The following is a 17,676-nucleotide window of genomic DNA, read 5'->3' as shown; positions in this document are numbered from 1 at the left end:
TCCTGTTCTATTGCTCCTGATGTGTCCGTCCGTCTTCTGAGACCATGATCGACTTGTATGAGAAGCGGTGGCAGCGGTTACAGCCTGCGCCTCTGCAATGCAGGTGCTGACATATCATTGGTGCAACCTGTGCACCCACCCAGGGGCCCAAGAAGTCAGGGGGCCACTACTGCCTCCAAAACAGGTCATAAGGAGCTATTTGACTGATGGGGCCCATATATTGTTCTTGCATGGGGGCCCCTCCTGTCTGTGTCCTCCAGTGCTGCAATGTGTACCGTCTTATGACCGGGCCGGCGGTATTGCACCGTAATGTAGTGCAGATGGCAGCGCTGCAGGCGATTACCCCAAGCCTGCTGCGCCCCAGTGTCACCGTCTCCGCAGTATATCCCAATATACTGCTCTAGATCAACGCTAAAATCCGGCTTCTCACAGCTGAAGATTTGCTACAATTGTATCCTGCACATCATGAGCTTGTTACAATGTATCAGTCCAGATGTTCAGTTCACAGAGGATTGTCCAGACTGGATACAACTGTAGCAAACCCTCAGCTGTGAGAAGTACTAGACCTGTTTGTAGAGCTTGGCTGTAATCAGAGAGGTTTCCATTCACTGTCAGCAAGCAGAGTAATAGTGAGATTAAACGACCCAGCACAGGATCCATCTGTCTGGTCCATTGACACCTGGGGAGAGAAGTATCAAGACTTTTGTTCCAGCATTTAATCATCAAAAATTAGCACATTATTTTGGTGCTCGACATTTTGCTAAAAAATGTGTAACTTTTTCTGATTTAGCGCCGATTTGGCCGTTTCTAACCATGAAATGAGGCTTAAGCTCGATGACATGTGAGGAATTGAAAAAAAAGTCACAAAAAGTTGTGAAATCATCCAAGTGATAAAGTGCAGAAAGTAACGATGCGCAAATCACAGCGTCCCGGCCGCTCGGAGGGGGGACATTGAAAAGACCCCTAATAATCGCTTCCGCCCAGGGGTTTGCCCTGTTGGACAGAACTGATATTATTATTATTATTATTATTATTTGTGGGACGTGAAAGGAAAACGCTGCAATTTTGTGGCAATTAAGGCAAAATAATAGAATAACAATGGAATGTCTCATGGCAGAAATTTCTACCCTGTTACTTTCTGCTGACACATTGTCTCTCTATATTCAGTGCCTACACGGAGCCCTACAAGGTCTGTCCCATCCCCATCAACAACATCGAGGACATCACGTCTGACGAGGACCAGAAAAGCTCTGAAGGCGAGGAGTGCAGCTCCGGAGGAAATGGAGGGGTGCACAAGGTACTGGGATCTATACTGGTCTAATTCCCACGATTTATGGGATTATTTACTGCCCCACAGAACGTCCACCTGATCCTCATACCTTACAGAAGTGCAAGCTACTGCTCGCTGTTATCAGCCATATCAGGCTAAGGTGTTCTTTAATATCCATCAGGGCTTCCCCATATTTCCAGTGGACCCCCGGATAGATTTACTCCCTACATTTACATGCCACGACCTCACACTGTGCATACGTTATATACACATTATAGCGGTGATATACATGTGTACGCTCAGTTAGCTCTGTCTGCGCTGATAGGAAAACCTCATCACACTGCCCCTTTATATCATGACACTGGGTGAGACTGCGACCTCTGCGCCCCCCATAGCCGCAGCTCCACACTCACCCACCTAGTATGCAGATGTCGCCCTTTCTCCGGCAGATGTGCCCCTCACCCGCTTCCTCCAGCTGCACATGTTGTCTCAAAGAGCAAGAAAACAGAGGGTCTCATTGATGGGAACGTCTCTGCATCGGGTACACTGAGCCTTTATCCCAGTCCGGACCCCCAGCTGTAAATGTATCGTGTGTATATATATGTGTATGTATATAGTGTGTGTATGTATATAGTGTGTGTGTATGCGTTACAAAATATGCACCAGTGTGTCACTATTAGGGCGGACAGGTGGAAGTGCAGGTTTTGGTACCCAACCCGAACATAAGTTCGGGTACCAGAACAGAATCTGAACTTCAACCAGGACCCAAACCCCATTGAAAATAAAAGTTACCCGAACTGGGAAAGGGAAAGTCTCTCTCTTTACCCCGGGTCTGCGAACATTGGTCAGGACTTCTGGGGAAAGTCTGTATTCGGAGTTTAGCACCAGACAGCAACTGTCCAGTACGGATGCTGAACTCATAACTTCAGGTTCTCCCATCCCTCATCACTATATGTATTGCAGGGATTCACACTCTTAGATAGGCATTAGGCAGCGTTCACACAGGCAGTGTGGTTTGATCTAAACAGGTGCAGTACAGACTCCAAGCAATTCAAAACTGAAAGCAAAGATATCACAGCAAATAGACAGTACACTCATCAGGCACTTATGTCAGTGCAGCTCATCCCAACAGAGCACAGTCCTTTGTCCCGGAGCAAGCATCATATACAGAAGAGGCCCGATCCCATCAGTCTCTGTATCCCCTTCAATCCGAGCTCCAGAAGCTTCCAGTGCAAAATAGAAGTGTTCAACTCCGGGCACAGTTCACACTGATCAGGCTGCAGCTTCCACAGTCTGCAGCTCTAACACCCAGACTGCTCAGCTTTCCTAGCTGACCCATGCAGTCGCCATTCAGACAGATACCCTGGCACATCTCTCTCCCACATACAGCTCACATTTTGGCTGGTCACTCCCCAGCAGCACACACAACTCTGCTCCATCCAGCAGACTGACTCACCTAGTGACCACAGGTCCTAGCTCTAGTAAAGATCTAGGCAGGTGCATCTAATCAAATCCTGCAGAGGTAGGACTTAACCCTGTCCTACCTGGTTCTGCTACAGTATGTAAATGTGTTTGTAGATGAGTATGCATGTGTATGTATATATATGTAGATGCACATGTAATATATACTGTATATACATACAATGTATAAGTGCAGTGTATATGAATACAGTAAAGTTCCATCAATCTTGTAACAATGGACTTTGAAAAGTGCCAAATTATCAAATATTACAGATTATCAGATGGCCATTGAAGGGTTATTCCCAAAGTAATAAATTCTCCCCATATAACGGATAACTTACTCATCACTGGATGTCCGACCGCTGGGGCCACTCACAAGTCTGAGACAGGGCGCTGCATCCCCATTATAGATGTGCACACACACACACTCGGCCTCCGCTCCATTCATTGTCTATGGGGCTGTAGGAAATATCGTAGAACTGTACATGGATATTTCCTGCAGTCTCCGGCATGATGGAGTCCGCAGAGCCTCTGTTCCTTGGTTGCAGAGCCCAGATCTCAGAATTGTTGAACCCCTATACACAGTATGATGTCACCACTGCTCCCCTATATACAGCATGATGTCCCCACTGCTCCCCTATACACAGTAGGTTGTTCCCACTGCTCCCCTATATACAGTATGATATCCCCACAGCTCCCCTATATACAGTATGATGTCCCCACAGCTCGCCTATATACAGTATGATGTCCCCACAGCTCCCCTATATACAGTATGATGTCCCCACTGCTCCTCTATATACAGTATGATGTCCCCACAGCTCCCCTATATACAGTATGATGCCCCACTGCTCCCCTATACACAGTATGATGCCCCACTGCTCCACTATACACAGTATGATGCCCCCACTGCTCCCCTATACACAGTATGATGCCCCACTGCTCCCCTATACACAGTATGATGCCCCACTGCTCCCCTATACACAGTATGATGCCCCACTGCTCCCCTATACACAGTATGATGCCCCACTGCTCCCCTATACACAGTATGATGTCCCCACTGCTCCCCTATACACAGTATGATGCCCCCACTGCTCCCCTATACACAGTATGATGCCCCACTGCTCCCCTATACACAGTATGATGCCCCCACTGCTCCCCTATACACAGTATGATGCCCCACTGCTCCCCTATACACAGTATGATGCCCCACTGCTCCCTTCTACACAGTATGATGCCCTACTGCTCCACTATACACAGTATGATGCCCCCACTGCTCCCCTATACACAGTATGATGCCCCACTGCTCCCCTATACACAGTATGATGCCCCACTGCTCCCCTATACACAGAATGATGCCCCACTGCTCCCCTATACACAGTATGATTCCCCACTGCTCCCCTATACACAGTATGATGCCCCACTGCTCCACTATACATAGTATGATGCCCCCACTGCTCCCCTATACACAGTATGATGCCCCCACTGCTCCCCTATACACAGTATGATGCCCCCACTGCTCCCCTATACACAGTATGATGCCCTACTGCTCCCCTATACACAGTATGATGCCCCCACTGCTCCCCTATACACAGTATGATGCCCCACTGCTCCCCTATACACAGTATGATGCCCCACTGCTCCCCTATACACAGTATGATACCCCCACTGCTCCCCTATACACAGTATGATGCCCCACTGCTCCCCTATACACAGTATGATGCCCCACTGCTCCCCTATACACAGTATGATGCCCCACTGCTCCCCTATACACAGTATGATGCCCCCACTGCTCCCCTATACACAGTATGATGTCCCCACTGCTCCCCTATACACAATATGATGCCCCACTGCTCCCATATACACAGTATGATGTCCCCACTGCTCCCCTATACACAGTATGATGCCCCACTGCTCCCATATACACAGTATGATGTCCCCACTGCTCCCCTATACACAGTATGATGCCCCCACTGCTCCCCTATACACAGTATGATGCTCCACTGCTCCCCTATACACAGTATGATGCCCCACTGCTTCCCTATATACAGTATGATGCCCCACTGCTCCCCGATACACAGTATGATGCCCCCATTGCTCCCCTATATACAGTATGATGCCCCACTGCTCCCCTATACACAGTATGATGTCCCCACTGCTCGCCTATACACAGTATGATGTCCCCACTGCTCCCCTATACACAGTATGATGTCCCCACTGCTCCCCTATACACAGTATGATGTCCCCCACTGCTCCCCTATACACAGTATGATGTCCCCACTGCTCCTCTATACACAGTATGATGCCCCACTGTTCCCATATACACAGTATGATGTCCCCACTGCTCCCCTATATACAGTATGATGTCCCTACTGCTCCCCTATACACAGTATGATGCCCCCACTGCTCCCCTATATACAGTATGATGTCCCCACTGCTCCCCTATACACAGTATGATGTCCCCACTGCTCCCCTATACACAGTATGATGTCCCCACTGCTCCCCTATACACAGTATGATGTCCCCACTGCTCCCCTATACACAGTATGATGCCCCCACTGCTCCCCTATATACAGTATGATGTCCCCACTGCTCCCCTATACACAGTATGATGTCCCCACTGCTCCCCTATACACAGTATGATGTCCCCACTGCTCCCCTATATACAGTATGATGTCCCCACTTCTCCCCTATACACAGTATGATGCCCCCACTGCTCCCCTATACACAGTATGATGTCCCCACTGCTCCCCTATACACAGTATGATGTCCCCACTGCTCCTCTATACACAGTATGATGTCCCCACTGCTCCCCTATACACAGTATGATGTCCCCACTGCTCCCCTATATACAGTATGATGTCCCCACTGCTACCCTATACACAGTATGATGTCCCCACTGCTCCCCTATACACAGTATGATGCCCCCACTGCTCCCCTATACACAGTATGATGTCCCCACTGCTCCCCTATACACAGTACGATGCCCCCACTGCTCCCCTATACACAGTACGATGTCCCCACTGCTCCCCTATACACAGTACGATGTCCCCACTGCTCCCCTATACACAGTACGATGCCCCCACTGCTCCCCTATACACAGTATGATGCCCCCACTGCTCCCCTATACACAGTATGATGTCCCCACTGCTCCCCTATACACAGTATGATGTCCCCACTGCTCCCCTATACACAGTATGATTCCCCCACTGCTCCCCTATACACAGTATGATGCCCCCACTGCTCCCCTATACACAGTATGATGCCCCCACTGCTCCCCTATACACAGTATGATGCCCCCACTGCTCCCCTATACACAGTATGATGTCCCCACTGCTCCCCTATACACAGTATGATGTCCCCACTGCTCCCCTATACACAGTATGATGCCCCCACTGCTCCCCTATACACAGTATGATGTCCCCACTGCTCCCCTATACACAGTATGATGTCCCCACTGCTCCCCTATACACAGTATGATGCCCCCACTGCTCCCCTATACACAGTATGATGCCCCCACTGCTCCCCTATACACAGTATGATGCCCCCACTGCTCCCCTATACACAGTATGATGTCCCCACTGCTCCCCTATACACAGTATGATGCCCCCACTGCTCCCCTATACACAGTATGATGCCCCACTGCTCCCCTATACACAGTATGATGTCCCCACTGCTCTCCTATACACAGTATGATGCCCCCACTGCTCCCCTATACACAGTATGATGTCCCCACTGCTCCCCTATACACAGTATGATGCCCCACTGCTCCCCTATACACAGTATGATGCCCCCACTGCTCCCCTATACACAGTATGATGCCCCCACTGCTCCCCTATACACAGTATGATGCCCCCACTGCTCCCCTATACACAGTATGATGTCCCCACTGCTCCCCTATACACAGTATGATGTCCCCACTGCTCCCCTATACACAGTATGATGCCCCCACTGCTCCCCTATACACAGTATGATGCCCCCACTGCTCCCCTATACACAGTATGATGCCCCCACTGCTCCCCTATACACAGTATGATGTCCCCACTGCTCCCCTATACACAGTATGATGTCCCCACTGCTCCCCTATACACAGTATGATGTCCCCACTGCTCCCCTATACACAGTATGATGCCCCCACTGCTCCCCTATACACAGTATGATGCCCCCACTGCTCCCCTATACACAGTATGATGCCCCCACTGCTCCCCTATACACAGTATGATGTCCCCACTGCTCCCCTATACACAGTATGATGTCCCCACTGCTCCCCTATACACAGTATGATGCCCCCACTGCTCCCCTATACACAGTATGATGTCCCCACTGCTCCCCTATACACAGTATGATGTCCCCACTGCTCCCCTATACACAGTATGATGCCCCCACTGCTCCCCTATACACAGTATGATGCCCCCACTGCTCCCCTATACACAGTATGATGTCCCCACTGCTCCCCTATACACAGTATGATGCCCCCACTGCTCCCCTATACACAGTATGATGTCCCCACTGCTCCCCTATACACAGTATGATGCCCCCACTGCTCCCCTATACACAGTATGATGCCCCCACTGCTCCCCTATACACAGTATGATGTCCCCACTGCTCCCCTATACACAGTAGGATCAGACACCAGTATAATACTCGTGACTTTTCCTCTGCAGATCTATGTAGGTGCTATGGATTCCCGATCTGCCGCACGTTTGTTACACTGGATTCTTTCTTTAATTCTGCACCGTGCAGACGTGTATATATATATATATATATATATACAGTATATATGAGCCTGTTATAGACTCTGGATTACTGGATGCAGATTGAGGACGTTTTGCTGTGATGTGTATACAGTATATGCAGATATATTGCAGGGGGACTACTCCTGGGTTTTTCGTTTTGGGGGGTAAATTCCCGTTCGGTCTGCCATTTACCCCTACTGTCGTATTGGCGTTCTCGACCTTCGTGCCGTAACATCAGGCCTGCAGGGAGGATTGCAGCCGTCTGGAGAGTCTCCATGTCCGGCCATGAATAATAGATCCAGTGTATCACGTTGTCCTCTTATTCGGAGCAGTGACCCATCCGTCAGCGCCTGTCACCGTGTTATTACGTTATTGCTCCGCAGTCAGCACTCTCAGGGCTCGTTGCCGGAGCTCTTACCCTCCAGGTTAATGCACAATGCATCGTCTTGTGCCGGGGACGGATATTTCTTAAGTGACAGGGAGGCCATCAGCAGGTGTGAGGATGCAGATACATTCAGGTACCATCCCTGCAGAGGATAATACCCAGATTTCCCAGGAGCCTGCATGGCAGACCTGCCTAATTATGGAATAAGGGGGTTCTTTAGAGGCCGCCTGTATGGGGGCCCAGGAGAAAGGGTCCAGTCATGGTCGCCCCTAATGCAAAATCTCCAACTATCACAGGTCATTAACAATTTTGGTTTTCTCGACTGGACCAAAATGACCTTTTGGACCCCCTGGGTTTTTCTGCCGCTGCATCCCCTACACCCCCCCATTGTTACGCCCCTTCTCCTTTGCTATTTGGTGGCAAGAACCGGAGAAGGACTCCAATTACTTAGGTGCCATAATTTGCAAACATAGGAGGAGGCATTAAGCGCAAGGGACAACTATGGATTTTAGCATCGTAAGGGGCCCCTCTTTGGTGCCTTATATGGGGCCCCCTTTCCCACCCCCATATATATCGCTGCACAGTGTGGTGAGCTGAGCATAAGCGGTGCTGCCATATTGGTAGTCACCCAGCTTTCCCAGATACAGATAGTGAGAAGAGGATGATTTATTCTGGGCCATTGTCGTAGATTGTAAGCTCCTGTGACCTGGGTCTGGTACTGGAGATGCGTTGTCGCAGGATTTGCTGGCAAGGAAAGGGTGGAGGCGCGCTCTATTTTTAATAAAATGTTTTCACCCCCCCTCGCCCTGCAGAAACTGATAAACAGAAATATCCTTCCCTCGCCCATACAGCGCCCGGCCCGCCGCGCCGGTGTAAATAGCGCAGTCACAGACAATGGACGGAATATAATGGAACCTTCTCAGGGCGTCAATTCCTCTGTGGTTGTTTGTAAATACAAAGGACAGAAAAGAGCAGCGACGGATCGGAGCGCGGACGATCCCCCTATGACTGCGGGAGATGTAGACCTGATGTCCAGGGATAGATAGTCCGAGGGGCTCATCAATGGATTCTACATACAGATGTAGCAGAGCCCAGATTTTCAGATGTAGCAAAAAGCTGTATCCGTCATCCGGAAAAACTACATATTGTAAAAATGTCATTGAGCTGTGTTTGTTGGATGTAACAGAGCTGTGTTTGCAAGATGTAACAGGGTTGTGTTTGTTACATGTGACAGAGCTGTGTTTACAAGATGTAGCAGTGCTGTATTTGTCAGATGTTGCAGTGCTGTGCTTACAAGATGTAGCAGTGCTGTATTTGTCAGATGTTGCAGTGCTGTGCTTACAAGATGTAGCAGTGCTGTATTTGTCAGATGTTGCAGTGCTGTGCTTACAAGATGTAGCAGTGCTGTATTTGTCAGATGTTGCAGTGCTGTGCTTACAAGATGTAGCAGTGCTGTATTTGTCAGATGTTGCAGTGCTGTGCTTACAAGATGTAGCAGTGCTGTATTTGTCAGATGTTGCAGTGCTGTGCTTACAAGATGTAGCAGTGCTGTATTTGTCAGATGTTGCAGTGCTGTGCTTACAAGATGTAGCAGTGCTGTATTTGTCAGATGTTGCAGTGCTGTGCTTACAAGATGTAGCAGTGCTGTATTTGTCAGATGTTGCAGTGCTGTGCTTACAAGATGTAGCAGTGCTGTATTTGTCAGATGTTGCAGTGCTGTGCTTACAAGATGTAGCAGTGCTGTATTTGTCAGATGTTGCAGTGCTGTGCTTACAAGATGTAGCAGTGCTGTATTTGTCAGATGTTGCAGTGCTGTGCTTACAAGATGTAGCAGTGCTGTATTTGTCAGATGTTGCAGTGCTGTGCTTACAAGATGTAGCAGTGCTGTATTTGTCAGATGTTGCAGTGCTGTGCTTACAAGATGTAGCAGTGCTGTATTTGTCAGATGTTGCAGTGCTGTGCTTACAAGATGTAGCAGTGCTGTATTTGTCAGATGTTGCAGAGCTGTGTTTACAAGATGTAGCAGTACTGTATTTGTCAGATGTTGCAGAGCTGTGTTTACAAGATGTAGCAGTGCTGTATTTGTCAGATGTTGCAGAGCTGTGTTTACAAGATGTAGCAGTGCTGTATTTGTCAGATGTTGCAGTGCTGTGCTTACAAGATGTAGCAGTGCTGTATTTGTCAGATGTTGCAGTGCTGTGCTTACAAGATGTAGAGTGCTGTATTTGTCAGATGTTGCAGTGCTGTGCTTAGAAGATGTAGCAGTGCTGTATTTGTCAGATGTTGCAGTGCTGTGCTTACAAGATGTAGAGTGCTGTATTTGTCAGATGTTGCAGAGCTGTGCTTACAAGATGTAGCAGTGCTGTATTTGTCAGATGTTGCAGAGCTGTGTTTACAAGATGTAGCAGTACTGTATTTGTCAGATGTTGCAGAGCTGTGTTTACAAGATGTAGCAGTACTGTATTTGTCAGATGTTGCAGAGCTGTGTTTACAAGATGTAGCAGTGCTGTATTTGTCAGATGTTGCAGAGCTGTGTTTACAAGATGTAGCAGTGCTGTATTTGTCAGATGTTGCAGTGCTGTGCTTACAAGATTTAGCAGTGCTGTATTTGTCAGATGTTGCAGAGCTGTGTTTACAAGATGTAGCAGTGCTGTATTTGTCAGATGTTGCAGAGCTGTGTTTACAAGATGTAGCAGTGCTGTATTTGTCAGATGTTGCAGAGCTGTGCTTACAAGATGTAGCAGTACTGTATTTGTCAGATGTTGCAGAGCTGTGCTTACAAGATGTAGCAGTGCTGTATTTGTCAGATGTTGCAGAGCTGTGTTTACAAGATGTAGCAGTGCTGTATTTGTCAGATGTTGCAGAGCTGTGTTTACAAGATGTAGCAGTGCTGTATTTGTCAGATGTTGCAGAGCTGTGTTTACAAGATGTAGCAGTACTGTATTTGTCAGATGTTGCAGAGCTGTGCTTACAAGATGTAGCAGTGCTGTATTTGTCAGATGTTGCAGAGCTGTGTTTACAAGATGTAGCAGTGCTGTATTTGTCAGATGTTGCAGAGCTGTGTTTACAAGATGTAGCAGTGCTGTATTTGTCAGATGTTGCAGTGCTGTGCTTACAAGATTTAGCAGTGCTGTATTTGTCAGATGTTGCAGAGCTGTGTTTACAAGATGTAGCAGTGCTGTATTTGTCAGATGTTGCAGCGCTGTTTTTAGTACATGTAGCAGGACTGTGTTTGTCACATGTAGTAAACTTAATATGTCATTGACATTAGAAAATAAAGACCTCTAAATGCAATTAAGGAATACGTGAACATACTGTAATATTTTGGAACCTCACTGTCTCTAAATTTTGAGTTTGCCTTTCGTCTTTGGAGGTGACAGTTTTATGCTCAGATGTCTTAGATTCCATGATAACATTGAAGATGTGGTACTTTTACATGGGACTGCAAGTTCTGTTGGCATATGTAGGAATGATGTTGCATCACTATGGAATAGGGGCACCTACAGTAAGAGAAGTAACAGTACCCCCTCATCACTGACAGTACCACACACGAGAGGATTAGATACATGGTCTTAAAAGCCGCTATTCACACGCTGCAGATTTATTGCAGTTTTCTGTGTTCGCTCGTTCTTCTGAATGGGAGTTGCGGAAATCTGTGCTCCGGCCGCAGACACGGCTCCATTCACATTATAAACTGATGTCCACATAGCGATCTCCCCATGACCTCTCTGTACCCCCAGCGCTCATCCATTTAATGGCTTCCTGTCTTATCCCAGATAGTATTTTCCTGCTGTCTCCATCAGCTAAAATCCTCATAACCAGCGCTATAATCCCACATTACTGTCCCCTGGAGGCTGAAGAGATTGCAGCTGTGCAGAGACCCTGATGCCGGAGGGGACTCAGGGGTCTGCCTGCCAAAATGGAATATAACTACACCCCTAGTGGCTGATAGGTGTTACTGCACCCACCAGGATTAGACAAATATAGCGCCCCCATGGGTTGTGTCTGGTACTGCAGCTCAGCTCTACTGAAATAAGAAAGTGAAGCCGGCGGCTTAAGTATTATTAAAAACAAAACAATACACAACTAAACAAAACTCACACAACAAACATCTGAGAATCAGGAAACTTCATATCAGTGTTTCAAAGTAGTTCATTAATATCTTAAGACAAGTGGCTCAAAACCTTGGCATGTTTAGATTTCAAGGTGCCAATTTTATTTTAATTACACCAGAATGTTATGGCTGCTCAGCCAATACTGGGTCTGCTTAATATGACCATATAAGGGGTTAATGCTGGATTCTGTCAGCAGTAATGGGCACTTCCTTCCCCATCATGTCCGAGGGTCATGTGATCTGCCGGGCACGAAGACTTATCAATCAGAGGATGACCTCACACGGTGGAAGTGGGGCCTCCCCGAGAACTTGGCACCGGCCACAGTGGGGATATGAGGACGTGCGGAGCGCCCAGTGCCTCATTATAACCCCAGCGCCATGCCAGCCTGACCGGGCGCCGCTCCACTGCGTGCACGGCGACATAGAAGAGCGCGAGAAATCCAATAATCCATCATGGGAGATCTAATATCAGTCTATTATCTATATCTATTATCTATCTTCTATCTATATATATATATTATCTATCTATCTGGACAGATGTGCGAGATGTTATTAGATGCAGGATCCTCAGTCACTTACAGATTTGACAGATCATGTTCCTGTAGATATGTAAAGCGTTACCAGCATCTATAAATGATCTCCACAGACAGTGTATCTAATCCTCTCCTGTGTGATACTGACTGATGAGCCGCGTATCTAATCCTAACCTGTGTGATACTGACTGCTGAGCCGTGTATCTAATCCTATCCTGTGTGATACTGACTGCTGAGCCGTGTATCTAATCCTATCCTGTGTGATACTGACTGCTGAGCCATGTATCTAATCCTCTCCTGTGTGATACTGACTGCTGAGCCGTGTATCTAATCCTCTCCTGTGTGATACTGACTGCTGAGCCGTGTATCTATTCCTATCCTGTGTGATACTGACTGCTGAGCCGTGTATCTAATCCTATCCTGTGTGAAACTGACTGCTGAGCCGTGTATCTAATCCTCTCCTGTGTGATACTGACTGCTAAGCCGTGTATCTAATCCTCTCCTGTGTGATACTGACTGCTGAGCCGTGTATCTAATCCTCTCCTGTGTGATACTGACTGCTGAGCCGTGTATCTAATCATATCCTGTGTGATACTGACTGCTGAGCCGTGTATCTAAACCTATCCTGTGTGATACTGTCTGCTGATCCATGTATCTAATCCTCTCCTGTGTGATAATGACTGCTGAGACGTGTATCTAATCCTATCCTGTGTGATACTGACTGTTGAGCTGTGTATCTAATCCTATCCTGTGTGATACTGTCTGCTGTTGTGTATCTAATCCTATCCTGTGTGATACTGACTGCTGTTGTGTATTTAAGCCTCTCCTGTGTGATACTGACTGCTGTTGTGTATCTAAGCCTCTCCTGTGTGATACTGACTGCTGAGCCATGTATCTAATCCTATCCTGTGTGATACTGTCTGCTGAGCCGTGTATCTAATCCTCTCCTGTGTGATACTGACTGCTGAGCTGTGTATCTAATCCTATCCTGTGTTATACTGACTGCTGAGCCGTGTATCTAATCCTATCCTGTGTTATACTGACTGCTGAGCCGTGTATCTAATCCTATCATGTGTGATACTGACTGCTGAGCCGTGTATCTAATACTCTCCTGTGTGATACTGACTGCTGAGCTGTGTATCTAATCCTATCCTGTGTGATACTGACTGCCGAGCCGTGTATCTAATCCTATCCTGTGTGATACTGACTGCTGAGCCGTGTATCTAATCCTATCCTGCGTGATACTGACTGCTGAGCCGTGTATCTAATCCTATCCTGTGAGATACTGACTGCTGAGCCGTGTATCTAATCCTATCCTGTGTGATACTGACTGCTGTTGTGTATCTAAGCCTCTCCTGTGTGATACTGACTGCTGAGCCATGTATCTAATCCTATCCTGTGTGATACTGTCTGCTGAGCCGTGTATCTAATCCTCTCCTGTGTGATACTGACTGCTGAGCCGTGTATCTAATCCTATCCTGCGTGACACTGACTGCTGAGCCGTGTATCTAATCCTATCCTGTGAGATACTGACTGCTGAGCCGTGTATCTAATCCTATCCTGTGTGATACTGACTGCTGTTGTGTATCTAAGCCTCTCCTGTGTGATACTGACTGCTGAGCCATGTATCTAATCCTATCCTGTGTGATACTGTCTGCTGAGCCGTGTATCTAATCCTCTCCTGTGTGATACTGACTGCTGAGCCGTGTATCTAATCCTATCCTGCGTGATACTGACTGCTGAGCCGTGTATCTAATCCTATCCTGTGTGATACTGACTGCTGAGCCGTGTATCTAATCCTATCCTGTGTGATACTGACTGCTGAGCTGTGTATCTAATCCTATCCTGTGTGATACTGACTGCTGAGCCGTGTATCTAATCCTATCCTGTGTGATACTGACTGCTGAGCCGTGTATCTAATCCTATCCTGTGTGATACTGACTGCTGAGCCGTGTATCTAATCCTATCCTGTGTGATACTGACTGCTGAGCCGTGTATCTAATCCTATCCTGTGTGATACTGACTGCTGAGCCGCGTATCTAATCCTATCCTGTGTGATACTGACTGCTGAGCCGTGTATCTAATCCTATCCTGTGTGATACTGACTGCTGAGCTGTGTATCTAATCCTCTCCTGTGTGATACTGACTGCTGAGCTGTGTATCTAATCCTATCCTGTGTGATACTGTCTGCTGAGCCGTGTATCTAATCCTATCCTGTGTGATACTGACTGCTGAGCCGTGTATCTAATCCTATCCTGTGTGATACTGTCTGCTGAGCCGTGTATCTAAGCTGATGTCAGATGTTGGATCCTACAGATCTATAAATGACATCTGATTATTGACTCTCTATTAGTCTGATAAGGATCTATAGTCAGTGACTAATGGGAGGATCGGGGTCAAGTCCAAGCTGATAGCGACAATCTCCCATGCAAACCCTTGATGTCCCATCAGCGGGGTCCGTGAGGGGCGCAGATGTCACCCCCAGTAACGGCGTCCGTTGTCGCTCATCTGTTACATGTGACGTCATTGTTACTTCTCTCTGACAGAAGGACGGACCGACGCGAGCGTGCGACATTGTGGAAGAGCTGGTGACATCGGAGAAAGTGTAAGTACGGCTCAGCCTGGACCTGCAGCGATCCGGCCGTGGTGGAACTACATCTCCCAGCATCCATCAGAGCACACTGGGAGTTGTAGTTCTCAAACCTCTGGAGAATGAACGTTGTAAATCTGTGATCCGTCCTCTCCTGGTTCCTATGTATCTGTGCAGGTAGGAAAGGAGATGAGAAAGGATTTCATCCTGTGATAGCGTTGGATTGTTACTTCCCAGATTATCAGATTTATGGATTATTGAATGATAGAAAGGAAGTGTATTATATAAAGAATAATCATAAATAATAATATATAAATATACAATAATAAAGAATGAGTCACGGGGTAATCCGGGCGTCTTCTTTTCTCTTGCAGATATGTGGAGATCCTGCGACGTCTGCACACGGTAAGTAGATACATTTGTAATTACTGTGTAGAGGGTCACTACTGCAGGGGGGCTAGGACCCGTTACAGGGGGTCCATCTGGGGTATTTTAGACAAGACGCTTGTGGAGTGATTGCACAAGTCAGTGTCCAACAATACAGATTATACCTTTATTTTGTACAGATCCAGTGATCCAGGGCTGATAAATCAAGAGATGAAGCCATATGCCAATTAGGCAGGGAGTGCATGGGGGCGGGTTAATGCCCTTGGATTGCTCCTTCCCTCTTTATTATCCACTTCAGTCCCCTGATTGCACGTCCAGAATCCCAGTGAGGTCAGGCTGCAAGGATAATGGGTCTAACACCATCCGGCCTAAAGATTTATCAAAACTGCTGCAAACGAGCCGATGTCCTCTTGTACATTGTCACAGCCTGGAATATAGATACAGGGTTTACTCCTCTATACACTGAGGACCCGGTGCTGATGGCAATAACAACCCCCAGGAGGCAAAAATAATCAATAATAAAACAGTCAGCCACAGCTTTAATGTTCTGGAAAGTTAAAGCGCTAAACACATCGTCACATGCATAATACAACATCCAGCGACATGCAACATTATCACAGCGCTGAGAGAAGGACATCCACACCGAGCGGCCACAGAGTCACAGATCCGGGGACTCAGGGGACACTGCGGTATATTGTGCTGGTGGCTGAGGAAATATAACGAAGAGACATGAACATTGTCCCCGGTCGTACCCTATGTACAAGAATATAACTACTATAATACTGACCCCTATGTACAAGAATATAACTACTATAATACTGCTCCTATGTACAAGAATATAACTACTATAATACTGCTCCTATGTACAAGAATATAACTACTATAATACTGCTCCTATGTACAAGAATATAACTACTATAATACTGCTCCTATGTACAAGAATATAACTACTATAATACTGACCCCTATGTACAAGAATATAACTACTATAATACTGCTCCTATGTACAAGAATATAACTACTATAATACTGCTCCTATGTACAAGAATATAACTACTATAATACTGCCCCTATGTACAAGAATATAACTACTATAATACTGACCCCTATGTACAAGAATATAACTACTATAATACTGCCTCCTATGTACAAGAATATAACTACTATAATACTGCCCCTATGTACAAGAATATAACTACTATAATACTGCTCCTATGTACAAGAATATAACTACTATAATACTGCTCCTATCTACAAGAATATAACTACTATAATACTGACCCCTATGTACAAGAATATAACTACTATAATACTGCCTCCTATGTACAAGAATATAACTACTATAATACTGCTCCTATGTACAAGAATATAACTACTATAATACTGCTCCTATCTACAAGAATATAACTACTATAATACTGCTCCCTATGTACAAGAATATAACTACTATAATACTGCCCCCTATGTACAAGAATATAACTACTATAATACTGCTCCCTATGTACAAGAATATAACTACTATAATACTGACCCTATGTACAAGAATATAACTACTATAATACTGCTCCCTATGTACAAGAATATAACTACTATAATACTGCCTCCTAATAATAATAATAATAATCTTTATTTATATAGCGCCAACATATTCCGCAGCGCTTTACAGTTGAACAGTTTCAAACACAACAGTCATAAGTAACAACGTTAACAATACAATAATTAAAGCGAAATAAGACGACCCTGCTTGTGGAGCTTACAATCTACAATGAGGTGGGGGAGATACAGAGGACAGGTTTGTATTTACAATGATGTATTTACAATGATGGTCCAGCCATCTTCAGGGGGTGGGAATAGATGGAGATAGTGAATGGGCTACACACACACAAACATAACATGACTTTGATTACTGAATGTGATAGGCCGCTCTGAACAAATGTGTTTTGAGCGAGCGCCTAAAACTATGCAAATTGTGGATGATCCTAATATCTTGGGGTAGAGCATTCCAGAGGATTGGCGCAGCACGGGAGAAGTCTTGGAGTCGGGAGGTACGGATTAGGGCAGAGGTTAGTCGAAAGTCATTTGCAGAGCGCAGCGGTCGGTTAGGCCGATAGACAGAAATGAGGGAGGAGATGTAAGGGGGTGCCGCACTGTGGAGAGCTTTGTGGGTGAGAACAAGTACTTTGAATTGTACCCTGTAATGAAT

At 46.5% G+C, this 17,676-nt stretch overlaps 1 protein-coding gene across 2 annotated transcripts in view; it reads left to right on the top strand.

Moving 5' to 3' along the window:
* FGD5 (FYVE, RhoGEF and PH domain containing 5) overlaps positions 1-17,676 on the top strand; it is a 107,838-nt gene that overhangs the window by 44,510 nt on the left and 45,652 nt on the right. For both annotated transcript variants that reach the window (XM_073574979.1, XM_073574978.1), the window contains exons 3-5: positions 1,168-1,297; positions 15,043-15,101; positions 15,461-15,491. In XM_073574979.1, coding sequence (XP_073431080.1) covers positions 1,168-1,297; positions 15,043-15,101; positions 15,461-15,491 — 220 coding nt within the window. The remainder of the gene's footprint in view (positions 1-1,167; positions 1,298-15,042; positions 15,102-15,460; positions 15,492-17,676) is intronic.

The sequence above is a fragment of the Dendrobates tinctorius genome, unplaced genomic scaffold (genome assembly GCF_039654945.1).
Source record: "Dendrobates tinctorius isolate UK_male_01 unplaced genomic scaffold, ASM3965494v1 ptg000041l, whole genome shotgun sequence".
Taxonomy (NCBI): Eukaryota; Metazoa; Chordata; class Amphibia; order Anura; family Dendrobatidae; genus Dendrobates; species Dendrobates tinctorius.
Note: the sequence above shows the minus strand (reverse complement) of the source record. Positions and strands in the feature narration are given on the sequence as shown.